Here is a 22658-nt window from a genome sequence, read left to right on the forward strand (position 1 = left end):
GGATGTTAAATAAAACATTAACTTTCTTGTTTGCTTTATTAACTAGCCAGCTAACGTTAGATTGCAATTTAGCCTCGTTTAGTTTATACTCAGTTTTTAACTTACATTTATCTTGCTGTTTTTTCTCTTCCTCTGATTTCTTCCGTTTTCTTTCTCTGCACCAGAGAGATGTATCCTTTTTTGGGACATTATTAATTGTTTTGCTGCAGTGACGCTGCTTCTTCAATGAATTTAAGTTACCTCAGTCAGGCATTGTATGGCTGTAATAGCCTACTTCAACCTGCATCCTGCAGCATCCAGTTAAAATAATATTGCATTTTTTTTAATTGATTAATGGATTTCATTACCAATATGATATCCATTGAAATATTATATATAAATATATATATATATATATATATATATATATATATATATATATATATATATATATATATATATATATATACATATATATATATATATATAAACTTAGTTATTTAATGTACTCTTGGGGGCCCCCTGGTGGCCACGGGGCCCTAAGCAGCCGCTTAGTTCGCTTATGCCTTGGGCCGGCTCTATACACAGCCCAGATACACCATAAAGTGTCTCCTATTTTGGGAAGTGCTTTAAAAAGGGGAATCAATTCAGGGACAGGAGGGTTACAGTAACCAGGTTTGGCGATACCAGCTGTGCCTACTGACACCAGTGGTGGATCCTCCATGCTTGCTGCCAGTCTGGGATACCAAAGAACTGGCCTCGACAATCTGGGTGCAACAGACAGGACAAAACTTTGGAAGACCAGCAGTGACTCCTCTGCAACTCTGACAATAAAAGAAGAGCCACTTAGCTGCAACACTAGGTTGATTTAAAATTCCAATATCCAGCTAGGAAATGTCATTCCATTGTAGCCATATTAACTAACTCAACAAAATCCTGGACATAATCCTCCAAACGATGATCCTCTCGATGGAGATGCATGATTCTCACTGCTGGATCCACAGTGGTCTGGTGTTCTATTATGTGTGGTCGAATGAAGGAGAATCAGAGGATCCAGATGTAGCCAAGAGTTTATTTTGGCAAACACAGGTGTTTAAATAGACAGGATAATGAGGAAACAGGGAAAGGAGCTAATCAATCACAATGGAAACAAACAAGATGGGCAAAGGAACAAGGGAAAACAGAAACAATTGGGAACAATAACACTTCAAAATAATTGGCCACAAAACCAAGACAAGGAAACACAGACCGGAATCATGACACTGATGAGTCTTGGCTTTATTATGCTGGAATATGGACATATGTATGTCTTTGGTCATGGTTAAAATTTTTCAAAACTAACAACATGCAAGAAATATATGGTTCACTGCAATAATGATTCATTAAATCACAATTATTTGCTTATTTACATCCAGATGGCAACTTTTTTTTGTCCAGGCAGTGTATGTTACCCCATACCAGTTGGAAGACAGACTGGTTTCTAAATTGAATGTCCTTATATCTTTGTGGTTTAATAATTTTATACTGAGAGACATAATGTAAGCAAAATGCTGAATATTCCCCGTTAAAATATATTGCATTATTTGAGTATCACACACACACACACACACACACACACACACACACACATATATTATATATATATATATATATATATATATATATATATATATATATATATTAGGGCTGTCCCCAACTATGAATTTTCATAGTCGAATCAGAATTTTCGAATCTTTCTATAGTCGACCGATAGTCGAATCATCTAGGCTTATGTGCGTGTGTGAATGGGTTTGGAGGGGCACGACACTATAGTCAGCAGGAGGGTAAAACTATTTTTATTTTATTTTATAAGCGACCAAAACTGCCTGCCAACTGACAGGCAAACTTATTTAGGTTTAAATAAAAACACAGAACGCGTCTTTTAGTTCTAAAAACACGAGGCGCACAGCACTGCCTTTTTTGGTGACTTTTAATGAAAGAGCAGTGTGCTGCGGTTTTTTTATGTTGCTAAGCAACGACCAAAACAGCTGTCCTGCCAGTCAATTCAAGGGATTATATAACTTAATATAACCGTACAAAACCAGTAGTTCTGTGTGCAATTAGACATTGAGCACCCCCATATTGGCAAAATGGTATGATGCTCGTTTCACCCGCGAAGATTCGACTGTGAGATCGGTGGTCGAATCAGGCTCCGCATATCGATGCATCGAATCTTTGACTATTCGGGGACAGCCCTAATATATATATATATATGTATATATATATATATATATATATATATATATATATATAAATTCCTGAACTGCATATTACTATACTACAAATGCCAAGTTAACAGTCTTTTGTTTGAACCTTTTCTTTCCCTGAAGTCCTGGGTCACTTTGCGAAGACGTATGTAGACACGATTTCCAGCGGGGAAGTTCCATTTCTGGAGAATGCTGTGATCGCCATGGCAATGATTGAGAATGAGGCTGCGGTGAAGGAAGGGCTTGAGGTGTACCAAAATGGAATGGAGAAGCTGAAGAACTCCTTCCCTCTGGAACTGAAGGAAGTATCATCTGAACACCAGTGCCTCAGCAGGATTGCAACACAGGTCTTAATGAAGCGTTCCTTTAAGGACAGCGAGGGGACATACCTGAAATCTCTAGAGGTGATGACCATTAAATAATAATTATACACAATTTCATTGTTATTGTTTTGTTTTTTTGTCTGTAATGTTGGCTGTAATGAGCAATAGGTCTCTGTTATTTTAACCATTTAACAAAAAAATCTGAAGGCACCATCACATTCAGCTTGTGATTCAGATTCAAAGTAATTTTTTAGTTGTCGTAGCCTCTAAATTGTGTTTACTGTCTCTAATATGTGATGTGATGTGTGTGATGCTGCAGGAAGGCATTAATAAACTCTTTCAAGGATACTTGTGTCAAAATGAAGAGGCTTCAAAGAAAAGATGTGAGAATATTCTGTCATCCCTCTCTGGAACAATGACAGAGAAGCTCAAGAAGGGATTCTATGCCATACCTGGTGGTTATGTTCTCTTCTCCCAGGACCTTGAAGATATTGTGAAGAAATATAAAATCCAAGCCAATAAAGGAGTCAAGGTGATTATCAGTGTTTGACAATTACTGCTACAAACTAGGCCTCCTAGATTTTTAGATCATTTCAGCCCATAAGAGGCTTATCAATGTTTTCCTAGAATATGTGTTTGCAGAATCAAGATTAAGGGTAGAAAAACCATCTGGTAGTAATATTGTTCCTGGATTGAATCCTTCTACACAAATATTGAAGTAGCTTTGAGCAAGACAGTAACTACCAGCTTGCTTCCTGGTGGCTGGGACATGGACACTTCTATGTGTAGACTCCACCATTTGTCAATTTGTAGGTTGATTTGGACAAAAGCACCTAGAACTGCAAGAGGAAATTTCTTGTTCTGCTGAAGTGTTGTATGTGACAAAAAAAGTGTAAGGTGTGATGTAAAACCAGATTCCATTACACTCATGCCCAATGCGTAGTTAGCCCTAGCATTAGTAGTAGGAATTTTTTGATAGTACTTGTCATAAATATGTGGTAGCGATTTACATCATGTACGTGGTGTCCACAGGCAGAAGACACACTTGAAGAGTTTCTGAAGAAGAAGTCGGTGGAGTCTAATGCAATCCTGCAGGCTGACAATAAACTGACGGAGAAGGAGAAAAAAATTATGGGTGAGAGTTTTTAGCATGCAATTGTTAGTTAGTTATGTTTGGTGTTACTCTGTTATGAAGAAAAATGCTCTTAATTGTCTTCTCACCTGAATAAAATAGTTTTGCTAGAGAGGTGATTAAACAGCACTGCATGCATTATGCATCATTTGGATCAGGAAGAAGTCTTCTGTTATGAGTTCAGGACGTGTATCTCTTAGGCTATATTCGAACTACCAATAAGCTTTATTACATTTGCCTGATTGTCTTCTTCCAGAGGAAAGAGAGAAGGCCATTCTCCTGGCTCAAGAAATAAACACCAAGGAAGAGAAGCAGCGACAACTAGAAGAGAAGATGGAAGCAGAGAGAAGGGGTAATGAAGAGACGATGATACAGATGAAGAAGAAGATGGGCGAGGAGATGAGGCTTCAGAGAGAGGAGGCCGAGCGTGCCATGGACAGCAAACTGAGGGAGCAGGCTGCTTTGTTGGAGAAGGGCTTTAAGGAGAAGGCTGACAGGATGTCTGATGAGATTGAGGACTTCAGGAGGAAGAATAAAAATGCAGAGAAGGAAAGTGACAAACTGTTTAAAAAGATGATATCAAACATGAACAAAAGACACACTGAGACAGTGAATCTGATGAAGAGGCAACACAGCGAGCAGATGGAGGCAATCATGAGCATGCCGAAGCCTTCATCTGATTTTCCCAATTTAGTCTTACGTCTGCTACTCGTTGGTGTCAGCAGCCTTGCCGGTGGCCCATGTCCCACTTAAAGCAGCTATCCACACCTGCTGAAGCCAACTATCTGGAAGACACTTTTCACAAAAGCAATTTACATTTTAGATTAATTTTATATAAATGAAATTACTATTGATGGAGGCTGCCAATCAGGGTTCTATAGGATATCATCGGAAGCCAGTTGAAATGTCCGGTATTGTTGTTTAATGTTTTTCTATAGTATATGTTGATTTGATTGCATATTCATATCTATGTTCGATAATCCCCTTATGGTATAAGAAATATTAGATTAATTCCACCCCTTTTTAGCATTTACTGTTGGTAGCCATCTTAAACTATCTTTCACTTCACAGTTTTGTCTTATTTTTTGAAGTATGTATGCTTTTGTTACAATAAACACAAGTCCTGATCAAACAGTCTTTGGAGCAGCTTCAGTTTTACTGTCCCACACAGAAGTGGCTAAATGTTTAATAGGAAGCCACTACACCAAGGTTCCTTCCACATATGGACTGGACTTATGCGTCTTCATTCTCTTTCCTTGCTTCCTTGTGTCCTAACTAGGATGCAATGAAATAAAATCTTGCTTCATCATGGTGCTATTAGACAAGTTATACATCCTTCCTCATAGCAGACTTTGTTTGGTGTATGGGTAATAGGCTTAAATACAGTGGAGCGAGGAAAGGAGGAAGCATCAGTTAGGGTATTAAGAAGTACCTCAAGTCTATTTCTTTAGCCCATACCTCCATCCAACTCTTCCGATCAGCTAATGGACTGCCACCAGTTTTTCAGATTTGACAAAAATGTTTGTAATCCTGTCATTTTTTTATCAAAATATTTACTTTACTGTTTTACAAAGAGGTTAACAATTTACAGCATAAAGTGTTTGCCACAGATATATCTATAAAATTTGGTCAATATATTCCAGTTGACCTAACTTAGCTTCTGAGTATCACTGGCTACATTTACATGCAACCAAATAACCCATTAGCAATTGGATTAGAAAGAAAAAACACCTTCATGTAAACACCTTAATCTTTCCTATGGGTAAATGTAGTGAGCGTTGCTCTGTCTGCATTCCTTTGGGCAATAAAACTAGCGTTATGAGATGATTTGTCTTTAATTGTCATGGAACAAGAGGTCAGGTTCGGCCTCTTTTAAGGTGTTAGTTGCATTTTGTGCATTTTGTTTGTGATTGGGCTGCAGTTGACTTACTGACAAAGTCAGGATATTGTGTAAGTGAGAGTCAGGTTGTTTGCTTCTTATTTTACACAAGTCCAGGTTCATCAGAAAATTCTGCCCACCGGTACAATATGTCACAATGTGCGTGAGAGACGAGGAGCCAGGAGAACACACGAGGAGACGGGATATAAAACTAAACACTGATTTATTATGAACAAAACAAACAAAAGGCAGGGAGTAGAAAAACACGTGGAAACTAGAAAACCAAACCCCGAGGAGCAGACAAACACCATGAGACGTTAACACCGGAGGAGGGGAGTGAGGAACTGAAGACTATTTAAACACTTAGACAGGGGAGTGGCTATAAACGAGATAACGATGGGAAGTACAAATATGGGCATAGACTGAACCAACTAATACAAAACCAAAGGGGTGAAACAAGGACTAAACCAAATGTACTAGAAACAGAGGGGGGAAAACATGACGAAACAGGACACAGTACTGACACAATATCACTTGTCATCACTTGTATCACTTGCACATATTAACGCTCTATTATTATTATTATTATTATTATTATTATTATTATTATTATTAAGCAGTAACAGTAGGACTCTGTCCGTTCATTCAACTAATATGTTAAAAAATGGTGATTCATTTGTCAATGAATAATGTATAATGTCTTAAAGGATACATGTAATTGTTTTTTATGATCTGATTTAGTAATTTTGGTGGTATTGTGTTTTGTGATCGTCTTTGTGAAACTTTATGTGCTGCCGTTTTGACCAGGTCTCACTGGAAGAAGAGATAATACTGTCTCAATGTGATCTCCTGGCTAAATAAAGGAAATAATAATAATAATAATAATGAAACAAGGTATTAAAATTATTTTAACTTTGAGCGCCACTTTATAAGGCTCAATCAACCATCACCATTGCTGATTTTATTAGGAAACTATTAGGAAACAATACAGAATTTAAAAAAAATAAATTGTCAGTACATCCATGATATTTCCATGTTCCACTTTTAAGATGTATTAGAGCCCTGCGTTTCTGCCCGAGCCCCAACTATTTACGCCTTTAGGGCTGGCCGGGCATCGGGCAACTGGGCCTGTTTTGCTTCTCTTTATTTTTAATTTAGACATCCATCAATGGTGATAAAAAACAAAAAAAAAACAATTGTAGCGCTGGTGGAAACAACAGGAGACCAGGCTACCACGACTGTCAAGAGTGGCTCGGACTGTGTTCAGTGTCCCGTCAGCAGCAGTGCCTTCAGTACAGCTGTTAGAGATCACACAAGAAACACGTTTTACTGCTCTTTTTATTGCAATGATTTTATGTATAATAGAGCTTTAAGTGTTTTACATGTTTTTAGTCCATTTTATTCCTCTTAACATTTTAATTATGTATGTGTTTAAGAAATGCATGGTTGGACATGACAGGAAGCAGGAACTATATAAAGTGAGCAGCATGCCAAACAAACAGGTTCACACACCTGGATTGAGGAGTTTCTCTTATGTGGACTTACCTTTCCAGAATCACTTTAATCAGATTATCACTTTTTTCAGCACTTGGACTATTTTAGGGTATGGTGCAATGGACTGTATGCTTTTAACAGACTGAGTTTTCCTGGTTTTATTGTGTTGTTTTAAAGTCCTGGTGTTTCTAGTCATTATGTTGCAAAGTGCAGTTAGCGCGCTGCTGTCACTGATATATACGTGGCCTGCTTTGCCTCATTGCCTGCCACCTGCACATTTGCTGGAATTTGATTTATTTTGGTAATTGGACCGTCCATGAGAATGAAATGAATCTATACTTCAGGTGCAGAAAAAAGGGAAAAAAAGAAGAATGATGATGAGAAGAGACAATCACAAGGTAATTTTTAATAACATAATGTTTAAGTGGTAACGAAGCAGTTATGCTATGTCTAGCATTCTCTTACATTACTGAGCATAGCAAATAAATTGGTTGCAAAATGATATCCACTAACATGTTTAACTTTAAGTCTGCTTGTTATGGTCAAAAAATTAATACAGTCATATTACTATATGCAATAATAGCCTATGACCACTAGATTTTATACAGGTGTTACTATAACAATTTTGTAAATGGTGATCAGCAATCAAATAATGATGATGCTGAAGTTACTGCCTTTTGCCTTGGTGTAGCTTCTTACTTTTTGCAGACACTGCAAAAGCAGAGTACAGTAACTTCAAAATAGGGGTAAAAATCAAGTTTGAGCTCTAAATTTAATATGCTGCACGAGTCCTCATATATATTTGTTTGTGTTATCCAGGTGCATGCTTTATTGTTATGTTCTTAAAATGAGTTTTTGTTAAAGTATATTGCCCCAGTCTGCATAAGATGTCACATCTCATGCGCGCACTGCCGCCCCCCCACCTGTTGTATGTGCTGCACGAGTCCTCATATATACAGTGCCCTCCACTAATATTGGCACCCTTAGTAAATATGAGCAAAGGTGACTGTGAAAATACAAAAAAAATAAATCTGTAAATCTGCGTAGTTTATCCTTTAGATCTTCCTTTATCCTTTAGATCAAATGCACATCAACATTATTCAGCTTGGGCAAAACATATAATTTTTACTTGGTTGGAACAGCAGCTACACTAATTATTTCTCTATTTGTTTCTCTGTTTCCACTAGGAATTACACAAGATTCAGCCTGGATTCAGAAGAAGAGATGATGCCAACCCCCCAGAGGACCGCCGATGATGCCAGCCTTGAAACAACATACAGCACCACACATTTTTCTACAAGTTTGATTGCAACACATAATCATTACTATTAGTGTTCATCATCTGTTTGATTACACCATTACTGATTTTAACATCTATACCATATGTCAACGTCGGGCTCTCTTTGGGGGATCATGATACAGGATATCTGTGAGGTGGCGAGCTGGTCCTCACCGCACAACATCTCCAACATCACCGCACATTTGCAAGGTTCTATAAACTGGATGTTACAGCTCAAATGTTTGCACATGCTGTTTTGAGCATGGACTCATGAATATAGACTTAACCAGCCCTATTAGGTACACTTTATTTTGGTTGGCAGGAGACTGGAGACAGGCTATCTGGCAATACAGGAGTTAGAATATCCCATAGTGGGACACCAGAACGTATGCTTGAAACCCTGGTTCTCTGATAGCATTAAGTGAGGTGTCTCACCAGATCACCCTCCTTGCTTTGCGAAGCGTTGAGTGTTGAGCCTGATCAAAAGTTTCAGTTTCTTGCACAGACCAATTGTTTTGTGTCTTAAGACCTCAATGCAGAGTTTATTTTGGTTTTGTTTGTATATGTTTTTTTGACTCCCAAAGTCTTAAGAATGTGTTTTTTTACAAAAAAGATGACAAATTAACAAAGTGCAGCTTTATTTTAAAGCAAAATACAAGGGAACAAGAAACCAAGTCTTGCCAATATGCATACAGAACAAGAACTAAAAACACAGAAGCATGTTTGTGGGAGTAATAGTTGCAAGAAACCCGAAAACAATTAGAGAGAGAACTGTGAGTCAAGATCTGGGAAAACAGAACAAAGTTCAAGCAAAAACAGTTCAACAAAACTTCAAAGTAACTAAAAACATAATGAAGACAGTTGCACTGTTGAAGATGTGAAGTGGAAGCCAACTTCAAATGAGGCTTGTCTGTCGAGCCAGAACATAGTCCTTTTGTTTCTGTGACCTCTGGCATAAATGATATGCAAAGACACACACCACTAGTATAAAACAGGAAGATGCAGCAGCTACCACCAACCACAAAGACTCTGAGTCTACAGAGAGGATGAGAAAGAAATAAAAACAGACAAATTTAACATGTTGCAAATTGACATTTGCAAAAAGTGTTTGAAAACATTCTTTTATTTTTGTAGTTCCATTAGTTGGCACTTCTAGTGCAGAAAATGGCTAGACTAGCTGCACTCAGTGCAAATGGAGTGTTCATGTTGTGCTTATGTTCTACTCAGATATATATTATAAGGTCCTTTCAGCAGCTGAGTGTCATCTGATGCGAGCTTGACTAACGTGACCTGCCATTTGTAAGATGGGAATGTTCTGAGAGCTATAGGTGCATTCACACCACATCGGAATTCCCGTTATTATGAGATTCCAACTTGTAAAAAGCGTTCACGTCCATGAGAACTCATAATTACAACTTATGAACTGGGAGTCTTCTGAGAGCTACGACTTGAACCACATGAGCGCTTTACCACCTGACCAAGGTTAGCTCTGTTTAGAAAAGCATAATTCCGAGTCCGAGAACGTGAACAGCTCTGAATAGAATGTCACGTGTTGTCATCTCGAAATTACGGTAATTACGATAGGGCATGAACACAGCATATGACCTATGTATCACCTGACCGCTACCAGATTCATTTAGGCACTACCCCCAAAGACGTCCAAAGACATAGAATAGCTCCAAGTAAAACATCATGTGTTGTTATCTCGGATAGTGATGGTGTTGTGAATGCAGCTGATATCTTAAAGTGAGTGACATTTGTGTGAGTGAATGTGTGAGTTTAAATGATTTCAAATGAGCACTTTAAGAAAAGAAGCATACTGTAGCCCCTTTGATCAACAGGTACCCACCTTTCAGTATGATTTTAGTCACAACTTCCTGTTTCTGGTCTTGGTTTCGACATATGCACTTCAGTTCTGTTCCACTGTCCTCTACCAAAAGCTCAAAGATAACCAGCTGCACCTCCAGATGGTTGCCTGAGATCCTGAAAATACAATATCTGTGTGTGTTAGTGGTGAGTATTGGATGAAGGTATTGGTTTTGGTTTGATCTGTCTCTCCGATTCTTTTCCAGTTCTTCCGTTGTTGTTTTTTTTTCTTTTATTCCATGTGACAGCCACACACAGCTGATCCCTGACAGTTTTCTTTCACCTGCTTTTCTCTAGTGAATTATTGTCTTGTTATTCCTAACCTTGTTGTCTTGTTTTTTCTGATCTGTGTGCACTAGAGCACTCTGCCCAATCCTGTGTTTCCCTGCCTGAGGTTTGTCTGCCTGCCTGTTCCTCCTTATATTCAGTCCGCTCTGCTCTCTTGCCTCAGTCAAGTCCCTTGGTTCTAGTTTGTCGGTTTAGACTGATCTCTGCTTGTCAACTTCCTGCCTGACTCTGACCTTGCCCTTGGCTTTACTCTTCGGACTATCTGCCCTTTTCAGACTGCTTTCCTGGCCCTGACCTTCCCATCAGCCTCTACCAGCTGGAGTTAGTGTTTTCTGATTTTCAATAAAGTATCCGTTGAAATGACTTTGTTGCTGAATGCTGGAGCCTATCCTGGCATCTTGGGCAACAGGTTGGATGTTGGATGCTAGTCCATCTCAGGGATGACACACTTTCACTTCATACTCTCACTCACACCTCGGGACTAGTTTTCAGTTCACCTAATCTGCATGTAATTGTTGGGGAAACCAAAGCACCCAGCCTGCCTGAGGTCTCAAATAATTAGCCCCCTCAAGAGGAAGCCTCAATTAGCCACATAGAGCATTCTCACCAAGGTGCCTAGACCGTTCACCCATGTGCTCTGGACTGTTGGCTATCACCTTTGTCCTTTTTCCACAACATTTTTGAATGGATTGAAGCAGGAATCAAGGTTACCTCTTATCTGTCTGAAATGCACGTCCACCCAGGTGAGAGTTTTCAACTGGCTGGTCATTAACCAGCCATGTCACATCTGTGGACTGAGCCCATTGGTTTCCAACAGACACCATGCACTGGATCACCAAATGTGAGCCTGTAAGTAAACAGCACTATTAAGTACAGTACATTTTATCTAGTGTTTCAGAATACTATCATACATAATGACTGACATATAGACACATCTAAAAATCTGACAATAAACCTCTGTAAAACAATATTGTTAGCAGTGTAGACTCACCTACATGGCTTTCAGTAAAGGATCCATTTGCAGGAAAGACAATGTAAGGGAATGAATGACTTGATGCTGTAAGAAAACATTGTTAAATTACCAGGGAGCTGAATTCAAATGTACTTTAATCAGTTTTAGACCAATATGTTGGTTCAATTCTGATATAATTTTTCAAAAAGCCTCTCTTATACTTGCATGTGAAAGCGCTTAGAGTGTTAAAGGTGACCGCTTCTGGTGCAGGAGCATCTGTTACTGGGACTGAAAAAAGATCATCATTTACTCAACTATCTGACAGTTTTAGAAAGAAAGAGAAGCAGCAGCAGAACCAATTTACCTGACACTTGAACTCTCCAGGTCCTGCTCACATTATACTGGTTATTGTTGAAAATCACACTTAGCCTACAAGTGTAGAAGCCCTCATCTTTCACAGAGATGTTTTTGATGGCCAGAATTACGTCTTTCTTGATGGAATACTGTCCTGTGCCAATAGGGAGAGCTGTGCTCTGAAAGTCCTGTAAATGAATACATTTTAGAAACATTTTGTCCTTTCGAATTAAATATTTATCTATATGTTTAACACTGTGCAGTGACCTACCTTGTACCACTTTGGATTCTCTGACCGTTTGAAGTATTTCAAATGGGGACAAATGATCTGTGTGTCTTCTCCTGCTCGTGCGCTGTAGGGCATTACAGTCATGTTCGGCTCCTCTGCCTCATAGATCATTACTGTAATACTCCCAGTGAGGCAGAATGTGTCGCTCCTAAATGAAAAAACGCATTACTAACTCCAGTTAGACCAACATTATAAGTCCTAAGAACTTCCCCGTTGTAGTTTAGTTTTAAGGCACATTTATGGGATCCTATGGAGCACATATGCATGTCAACACAGTGTTGTTAAAAGTAGAGTAGATGTGTAGATGGTATACTTTGAATTTGCAATTAACTAGTTATTAAAAAATAAGCCCTAGACCATGACAATAATATATATATATATATATATATATATATATATATATATATATATATATATATATATATATATAAATGTTTCTTAAATTCAAAAGTGTTTAAAAAAGCTATTATTTCATGCTGCTCCAGAGACTGCACATGCACAGCTTTAAAACACAATGGCATGACTTTGTTAATTAGCGATTGGCTTTTAAGAGGGCAGGACTTCTACGATATTGCACGTTGCACTTTCTCCCACAGATAGTAATGCTAATGCACTGTCTTGGCATTTCTCTATTCTTTGACACAAGTCTATCAGCGGTTTCTGGTTTAAAGGAGTAGTTCACTTTCAGAACAAAAATGTACAGATAATGTACTCAGCCCCTTGTCATCCAAGATGTTCATGTCTTTCTTTCTTCAGTCGTAAGGAAATTATGTTTTTTGAGGAAAACATTTCAGGATTTCTCTCCATATAATGGACTTCTATGGTGCCCCGAGTTTGAACTTCCAAAATGCAGCTTCAAAGGGCTCTAAACGATCCCAGCCAAGGAAAGAAGGGTCTTATCCAGCAATATTTTCTAAAAAAATTACAATTTATATACTTTTTAACCTTAAATGCTCAATGTAGAGATTAAAAAGTATATAAATTATCTCAGGGGCACCATAGAAGTCCACTATATGGAGAGAAATGTTGTCCTCAAAAAACAATTTCTTTACGACTGAAGAAAGAAAGACATGAACATCTTGGTTGACAAGGGGGTGACTACACTATCTGTACATTTATGTTCTAAAAATGAACTACTCCTTTAAGAGATGCTCTGTGGTGTGACACTATGCTCCCATTGACTCTTAGAAACTCTTCAGATGGGATCTAGTTGCTGGAACACATGGGCACTTCCTTGCTAGTTTGCAGGAGGATTGAACTTGCCTATTGGTTCCATCTTTGGCACATGAACTAAACTAAATCTAGCCATGTTTATTACCTGCATTAATAACATCAAAACACTGAGATATGAGATAACTCGTATAAATGTAAGCCATTCTTTAAGTGCAAGAGTGGTGTCAAGTACACATCGGGTTCATATTTTGAAATGATGGACATTTCTATTTAGTCTACAGTAGTATGTAATATTATATATTAAAAACAATCTATGTTATCTAAATGGTAAAATACATTTGTGAGTAAAGATAATGTTAGTATTAGTTGCACTAGCAAACAGGAAGGGAAGGAGAATGGCGATCTGACCTGAAGATGTAGGTGTAGGTTCCAGAGTCTGACGGGTGAGACGGGAGGAGCAGGATCTTGCGCTCGGTCGGCATCACCCGATCACGGCCGCTCCTCGCACGGCTCTCGTTCCTCAGGTTGGTGTGATGGATGTGGAAGGTCGAGCTGTTGTCCACTCGCAATTCCCTGTAATTAATTGCATCTTCAAGAAAAGGGAATCTGATGATAACCGCTTCGCCTTGAACTCGATAATCCGGGATCTCTGGACTCACAACCACACAACTGTCTGAACCAACAACCACAAGAGCTTATTAATCAACCAATACGGCAACATGGTATCAAAATCAGTTCACTGATTCAGGACATTCTGTATTAGGCTTTTCAGATGTATATGTGCTTTACACTTTCCTGTCAATAGCAACACAAACAAGACAAAACGACAGCTTGAGAAACCAGCAGTTCTAATAAATCTGGTCTTTAGTCAATTCACATCACATTTATACAGCACTTTATACAATGGATTGCTTTAAAGCAAACAGCTTTGCAGTATTACTCATGAAAATCATCATGTCAACATCGCTTTTGATTAGGGTTACAAGTTTCTGCTTTAAACAATGTCTGCATTATTCAGAGTTATGAACAGTTCTCCATTGTGTTCATTCACGCGAATATCTGACCTCGACAGACTGAACGGAAGAATTGAACCAGAGCAGATTTCCACCTCAGGAAAGGCCAGTGCTACTTCTCCCAAAAAGTTTGCTTTGGCAAGTCATTTCAATTGCCAAAAAATGAACTTCATTTTGACCTACACTGCAAAAAAATGCTTTTCTAGCTTAGATTTTTTGTCTCGTTTCCAGCCAAAATATCTAAAAATTCTTAAATCAAGAAGGATTTTCTAGACGAGTAAAAATCATTTTCTTGTTTTCAGAAAAAACAAGTCAAAATTAAGCGAGTTTTTGCCTAGAACAAGCAAAATAATCTGCCAACGGGGTAAGCAAAAAAAATCTTGTTTCAAACAGACAAAACAATATTATTTTGCTTACCCCATTGCCAGATTATTTTGCTTGTTTTAAGCAAAAATGCACTTAATTTTGACTTGTTTTTTCTGAATCCAAGACAATAATTTTTTACTCGTCTAGAAAATGCTTCCGGATTTAAGAATTTTTAGATATTTTGGCTGGAAACGAGACAAAAAATCTAAGCTAGAAAAGCATTTTTTTGCAGTGTATTTCCTCTGAAATGACTTCACACCTGTTCATTCTTCAATTTCGATACTTTTAGCAGCCATGTCCTTTGGGAGTAAAGTGGAAAATGTGATTTATCTCCTGTCAGGTACTGTGGTGGTGTTTTGGTAAGGTACTGTAGTAGGTAATCCTTGCATCTATTTATCCATTCTCCAAACCTCTTGTCTTCCGTAAGGTCCTATAGTCTCAGACCGAAGGGAAACGCCCTGGACAGATGGTCAGTCCATGACAACATGGGCACTTCACACTCCATCTGCTCTTGGATCAGCCAGCATTCAGAATTGAGACTCTCTTTGCGGTGAGGCCATGGTGCTATAACACAACTCTAAAATCTAAATAGACTCTAAATAGAAATCTAAAATAGAAATAGTTCTGTAGTCGAACAATTTAATCAGTATCTGTGCAATCATGTCAAATATATCGCTGGAATTTAGGTGTCCCCAACTAAGCAAGATAGCATGATGTGGTTTAATTCCAGGCTGTAACACAAGTCAGATCGTGCAGAGGACTAAAAGAATCTTCAGTTCCAAAATTCCAAAAGCAGTTCAATTTCAAGAGTCATGGTTGTACTCCAGGAAAAGTCCTTGAACAGCAGTGCTAATATTCATCTTATGTTGGCAGCAGCTCTGGTCGCCCACTGAAGATAATGAGGGTTAATCCTGCTCAGTTTCTTGATGGAACTGCTGCTGAGAAAGCTAGTTTTTGCTGGTAGAGGTGTCAGTGAGGCCAGCAGAGGGAGCTCATCCTGTGCTCTGTGACATTCGTTTTGATCAGTATGATCTCGCTTCAGTTATTTTGACATAGTACTTTCAACAGTCAGTTAGTTCAACAGCAAACAATGCAAAACACAACATCTTGTAGCTGAATCAAAGATGCTACCGTTCATCTGAAAAATCCATCATGCATCTGGTGTAACTTTAAAAGGTGTGATGAAGACCTGAAGACAGTCATGAGCAACAAAACATGACTGATCAGTAGGCCTATTAAGACTGATATTATAAATAGTCTACCAGAATAAAACTATGCAAAAATGCTTTTCTTGCTTAGTTTTTTTTTTTGTCTTGTTTCCAGCCAAAATATCCAAAAATTCTTAAATCAAGAAGGATTTTCTAGACAAGTATTGTCTTGTATTTAGAAAAAATGAAGTACAAATAATCTGCCAATTGGGAAAGCAAAATAATACAGTTTTCTGCTTGAAATAAGATTATTTTGCTTACACCATTGGAAGATTATTTTGATTGTTTAAAGCAAAAACTCACTTATTTTTGACTTGCTCTGAAAACAAGGCAATCATTTTTACTTGTTTAGAAAATCCTTCTTGATTTAAGAATTTTTAGATATTTTGGCTGGAAACAAGACAAAAATCTAAGTAAGAAAAGCATTTTTTGCTTAGTCCCAAACTACAATGTAAGTCTGAGCTGTTTCGACTGAAAGAAACTTGCACTGATTGATCTTAAAATATATCATTCTGCAAAAACTAGATTGAAAAATTATTTCTTTGATCAAATGTTTTTGATGGTTTTTTTTGGAAGATATCGTTTTTTCTTCTAAAGTAAATGATCCTTTGTCATTGTTGATTGCTGATATTTTGATTGTACAGACGATCAGCTGTGATTGAATGATCATGACAACATTTGCTCCCTATCTACACAGTTCAAGCAGCTTCGGATGTTAAACATGGCCAAACTGCATTTTTATGAGCTGTAAATCAGACATCGCAGGTCACAATTTACACTAAAACAGCAACAGAATGCAATTAATTTTTTTAATAGAATGTGATAAAATGATCTAGCAGTCTTTAAGTTTCAAGAAATTTCAAGGACAGTTCAGTAAAATCTCAACCCCTCTACAAAGTGGCCCTGTGCATGGACTTTATATACGGATATGGTATAATATTCTGTAGTGTTGCATAAACTCATCCTTACCCTTCAGATGCAGTGCAGAGGTCAGGAATAATCTCATGGAAAACATGACAATCCATGTGCTGAGACACTACAGGAAAGAGCGGACATCAGAACATACATAAACATCATTACCATCTACAGAATCTGAAGCATCTCTGCTGTCCTAAATACCCTAACAAATGAGAATAGAGTAAGTGAAATCAGACAACTCTACAATCATCAAATGTGTCTCTGAACTCAACACAGCTCTGCATTATTAACTAATACGTTAATTTCAATGCTCTGGCTCTCACCTGTCTGTTGATGATCATGATGATGATGATGAGGTTTGCTGAAAGAAGTAGAGACCTAAGGACATGAGCAGCGTTCAGCAGTTCTCTGTGTTTCTGTGTCTCTTATGGACAGGTTACGGGGGAAACCCTGATCCCATTCACACCACGCTTCCTCATCAGTACACGGAAACTCCACATTTCCACATCAGAGCAGCGGTCCAGCTCACCTCTGAACAGCACATGCAGAGGAACACACCGAGCTTCACACCCAAACTGACTGCTGGGAGTTTGCTGGAGAGGATGCAGTCAATCTGCAACAGCGTGAACATGTTATGTTCGGACACATGAAGAATTGTGTGCAACCAAACATACAGAACTGTTCAACAGATCACACATTGTGTAGTTGATCATATAGTAAGCTAGATTTCTGAATAGTGTACTAGACATTTAAATCTGGGGTGGTTTGAGCACAAAGTGTATCTGTTATTCATGTGTTTGTGTGCTTTGCGTGATCTGTTTGACGCAATCATGATGTTCTAAAACAAATGCCTGCGTTTGTACATTTTGGAAAAAAAGAGGAAACTGATGACACATTGGCAGTTCCCCTACAGACCGCTATTATATATATATATATGTAATATGTATGTGTGTGTGTGTGTATATATATATATATATATACACACACACACACACACACATATATATGTACACCAGAATTGTCTGTAACTTCAAATGTCATCCGTTATCCTAAAACTATGGATAAACACGGTTAAATGCAACTACTACTGTATATATTCTATAGACTACATATATACACATACACAGTGCCGATGCACACAAACGTGGTGAGATGTACGGTGACTGAAGCTGAAGCGTGATGGTGGTAGTACTTTAAGTAACAGTTACATAAATTAGTCATGTTCAGTCATTTTTAACAATAGCACTCTCGGTTAAAGATTATTCATGAACACACATGGCATTAGTCACTTGTCCTGTCATCAGTTATTTTGAGATGTTGTAACCTTACATGAATGAATGTCATATATTCTTGGATACTCAAGAGACTGGAGATTGCATGTGCTGGGATTTCTTGCAAACGAAAGGTCACTGTCTTCTTGCCCCATTTCTGTGGTTAGTTTTGACCACTAAGTATTCACATTTACTCAAATTAGTCATGACTGTGCAAGCATCATTTGCTTCTTAATTCAGCCACACTGTGACTCTTTGACATTTGATGAACTGAAAGACTACATCAGAGTGTCCTAATGAACTAGTGCTGTAATAGTTCACAAATAAATGTCTGTCTGTGTGTGTGTGTGTGTGTGTGTGTGTGTGTGTACACATGTAAACCCTACACCCGGGTCCTACTCGCAGATCTCGAACCTGGGTCTCTGTTGCTAATGCGCTTCTTGAGATCAGAGGAGTGAGGTTTACCTGCAGAGCACCTACCGCTGACCTACGTTACACTCACCCCCTAAACCTCACTCCCATCCGGGTCACGGCACCAATGTAACCCCTACACCCAGGTCCTACTTGCACCTGTTTAGAGCAGATCTTGAACCTGGGTCTCTGGCATAGGAGGCGGGCGCACTAACAAGGAGGCATAAAGTCTATAGCCACTAGCGTCTGTTGCTAATGCGCCTCTTGAGATCAGAGGAGTGAGGTTTACCTGCACAGCACCTACCGCTGACCTCCGTTACATACTGCATCTAACACGCAAGTCATCTTCTGAAGAGCACAGAAAGTCTGACTGTGAAGAAGCAGAATAATATCGCCATTATCAAACATCTTGATGGAAGCGATCTACTCCATCTTTGTTTTGATCATCAATCTTAACCTGATTCGGACATAGACTTACAAAAATGTGATTCCCCTTCTAGGGAACTCTGTGCTCCAGCGGACACTTTAGGGACAGCCTCCTGTCTGAAGCACGTGTGAAAAAACTCTTTGAGAGTGTGTGAGAAACCTGGGCAAGTGAACATTTTAGACAGTGTGTGTGCCTCCGTGCTGGAGGTTTCTGACACTCGAGGACACACAATACTATGTTTTATTACAAACATCGGGAGGAGCACGATCAGATAATCAACCAATTCGGCACAGGTGGAAGTCAGCTAATCATCTTAGCTCAATATGTATATATACGTATACATACAGTCAAGCCCAAAATTATTCATACCGCTGACAAATTCTGACTTAAAGTTTATTTTATTCAACCAGAAAGTTTTTTTTTTTTGACTGGAAATGACACAGGCTTCTCCCAAGAGATAAGACAATGTACAAGAGGCATCATTGTGGAAAAAAAAAAAATATTTCTTAGCTTTTATTTACATTTGGACAAAAAGTGGCATGTCCAAAATTATTCATACCCTTCTCAATGCCTTTATTGGCTATTACAGCAATTAAATAATGCTTATAATAGCTGACCAGCTTTTTGCATGTCTCCACTGGTATTTTCAACCCGTTCTCATCAATTTGCGTATAAATAACACGACTTTACACTTTCCAATTGCGTGTAATACATACGCCAAAGTCCAATTTCGCGTGCATATGATACGCCAATCCTTCCCATTAACTTCTGTGGAGAGCAGATGCGTACAAATAGCACGCAGCATCTTCTACGGCAGTGACGTCACCTGAGAGGCTCGGTTTGCCCCGTTCACTAGATGCATATACACCTTCAAACAGGTAAGAAAGGCAACAAATTATCTTTTCTTTTGTAATGAGATCATTATTTTAATTGTTTCGCTGCTTCTGCGTCTCTGTACGTGGGGTCATGTGTTAAAATGGAAGCGTGTGCGTTTAAATTAGAACAGTCGGCTGCTGCGTTAGCACAGCTGCTAATATTAGCCTAAGCTAACTTCTAATTGTTGCTGTTTTGAAATAGATAAATAAATAAAACCGTTTTAATTATATTCACGTGGCTAATGACAGCTTTACAGATCAACCAAACCAGTGTCACGTGATAAGCGCGATCATGTAAAAGTCCGCACATTTACCATAGTTTTACCATAGTAACTGTTGCTTGACCATATTTTGTGTAGCCAATGCACAAGTCACATCGTTTACCATGGTTTTACCTCATTAACCATAGTTTTACTGTGGTATTTGTTGTTAAAGCCCAACATTTACCATGGTTTTACCACTGTAAGCATAGTTTTACTGTGGTATTTGTTGTTAAAGCCCAACATTTACCATGGTTTTACCACTGTAAGCATAGTTTTACTGTGGTATTTGTTGTTAAAGCCCAACATTTACCATGGTTTTACCACTGTCAGCATAGTTTTACTGTGGTATTTGTTTTAAAAGCACAACAACCACAACATTTACCATGTTTTTACCACTGTAAGCATAGTTTTACTGTGGTATTTGTTCTTAAAGCACAACAACCACAACATTTACCATGTTTTTACCACTGTAAGCATAGTTTTACTTGTGGTATTTGTTTTTAAAGCACAACAACCACAACATTTACCATGTTTTTACCACTGTAAGCATAGTTTTACTGTGGTATTTGTTTTTAAAGCACAACAACCACAACATTTACCATGTTTTTACCACTGTAAGCATAGTTTTACTGTGGTATTTGTTCTTAAAGCACAACAACCACAACATTTACCATGGTTTTACCTCAGTAACCATATTTTTACTGTTGTATTTGGTTTTTAAAGCCAACATTTACCATGGTTTTACAACTGTCAGCATAGTTTACTGTGGTATTTGTAGTTAAAGCACAATAACCACAACATTTACCATGGTTTTACCTCAGTAACCATAGTTTTACTGTGGTATTTGTTTTTAAAGCACAATAAACACAACACTTACCGTAGTTTTACCTCAGTGTCCATTTTTTTCTGTGGTATGTTTTTAAAGCACAATAAACACAACACTTACCGTAGTTTTACCTCAGTAACCATAGTTTTACTGTGGTATTTGTAGTTGAAGCACAACAACCACAACGTTTACCATGGTTTTACCACTGTAAGCATAGTTTTACCATTAACTGTGATTTTATGGTATACTATTTATAAAGCACAGTAATTACACCTTTTATACTTTTTTTATTATTATTTAATTATATAAATGAATTTTATAATTATTGTGAATTATTGTAAATATTGTAATTTAATATATCTTTTTTCTGTCTTGCAGTTACATCAGATCATTTACTCCAGCAGCTCTTTAAAGAAAACAACTCTTGTAAATGCCATCACTTGTTCCTATTTTTCTGAAATGTAATCAATAATTAATTTACACATAGTTTTGCTCTCTCTCTCTCTGTGGTCCATTATGACATTTTCATAATCTCATAATTTTGACCAGTTCTGTCAGAAAGCTGCTAGAATTAACAGGGAACTTCAACTCAAAGCTCCCAGTGCTGATCTTGAAGAAGTTATCAAGGAGTCTGAACAAATCATTCAATGATTCAATCTTTCACAGTAACGTTGAAGACATTTAGCTAGAACTGATTTGATGTAATGCACACATCCTTATTTAATCTGTTGATAATAACTTTCCTTACAGTCGTTCCTCTTAAATATTTTGGTTCCAGATTATTTTTAGCACATTGTCTCAACATGTATATATTTCTCTTTGTTTCAGCTGAAAGGGAAGACCAAAGGACGCCAGTCATGGGATCTGAATTGGGCCATATTGTGCATTTATGGAAAAGACCAAAGGCAAACATTTCCAAAGGTATGTCAATGTCAGTCTGAGCATCTTGACTGAACTGTAGCATCTACACCAACAGACGATTACATTCTGATTAATGTTATACATACTGCACTTACAGTATGCTGTTGTCTGCCATTGTTTTCAATGTGTTTGTTGTTCATCATGTGATCACATCTTTCTTTCTGTCTTGCAGTCATTCTTCATCAGCTCTCCACAATATCAGCCCTTCCAAAAGCTTCCACTCTTTCTCTCTCATCTGCTCACAGTACTTTTATTGCCGTCTTCCAGTTTTTGCATGTATACTTATTTTTTAATTTCTCCTCTACAGTCAACACTCACTCCCATCACTGACTTCAGTTAATTTGGCCAAATCAGATCACTTGAAGCTGTTCACATCTAGAGCAAGAACTACAATGATAAGTATTTTAACCTTTTATTTTTCATACTGAAATAAAATAACATTCTGCTTATTATAAGCGTGTGCTGCAGTGATGTTGTCTTCATATACATGCTCAGACTATTCACAGTATGGTGGATTTTGATTGGCTGTCAATGTTTTTATTTTTCATCATCTGGAAAAATTTGTTCTGGAAGAGATTCCAACCATATTGTTTCTCTGTGTCAAATAGCTGCGGTGTGGACTCATCCTTGGTGTGAAGAGGCCTTTAAACTGCCTACAACTAAATCGTCAGCAGGTAATCATATTTAAAGAATTCATATTAGCTTGCTATTAAAGAAAAAAATTCTAATGCTGCTTTCCTCTCACTCTGTTAAACTTGCAGACAAAATTCTTCAAAATGTTTCTTCCTCTTATTCCTTTACTTCCTCACTTACACATTCTTTTGTGCTCTGTTGTAAGGTAGAAACTGAGAGTTTGCATGATGGTGTTTTCTCAGACTCTGAATCTTATGTGTACAGATGAACTC

At 37.9% G+C, this 22658-nt stretch overlaps 2 protein-coding genes across 2 annotated transcripts in view; one reads left to right on the top strand and one right to left on the bottom strand.

Annotated features, from left to right (window-relative positions):
* The window catches only part of LOC141340327 (guanylate-binding protein 4-like), a 14174-nt gene extending 9372 nt beyond the window's left edge, over nucleotides 1–4802 (top strand). Inside the window, exons 7-10 of the mRNA XM_073845257.1 lie at nucleotides 2349–2629; nucleotides 2868–3080; nucleotides 3581–3683; nucleotides 3937–4802. Of these exons, the coding sequence (XP_073701358.1) occupies nucleotides 2349–2629; nucleotides 2868–3080; nucleotides 3581–3683; nucleotides 3937–4433 (1094 nt within the window). The 3' untranslated portion in view covers nucleotides 4434–4802. The remainder of the gene's footprint in view (nucleotides 1–2348; nucleotides 2630–2867; nucleotides 3081–3580; nucleotides 3684–3936) is intronic.
* Nucleotides 4803–9092: 4290 nt separating this feature from the next.
* On the bottom strand, nucleotides 9093–17100 carry LOC141340800 (interleukin-1 receptor type 2). The gene is made up of 10 exons (XM_073845892.1): nucleotides 17083–17100; nucleotides 16811–16877; nucleotides 13663–13927; nucleotides 12064–12229; nucleotides 11803–11980; nucleotides 11664–11726; nucleotides 11478–11543; nucleotides 11198–11333; nucleotides 10182–10315; nucleotides 9093–9367 (listed from the first exon to the last, which is right to left on the bottom strand). Exons 1-10 carry the CDS (start codon nucleotides 17098–17100, stop codon nucleotides 9228–9230), a joined length of 1233 nt encoding a protein of 410 aa, XP_073701993.1. The 3' UTR covers nucleotides 9093–9227.
* Nucleotides 17101–22658: the final 5558 nt, after the last annotated feature.

This window comes from Garra rufa, chromosome 8, assembly GCF_049309525.1.
Source record: "Garra rufa chromosome 8, GarRuf1.0, whole genome shotgun sequence".
Lineage (NCBI taxonomy): Eukaryota > Metazoa > Chordata > Actinopteri > Cypriniformes > Cyprinidae > Garra > Garra rufa.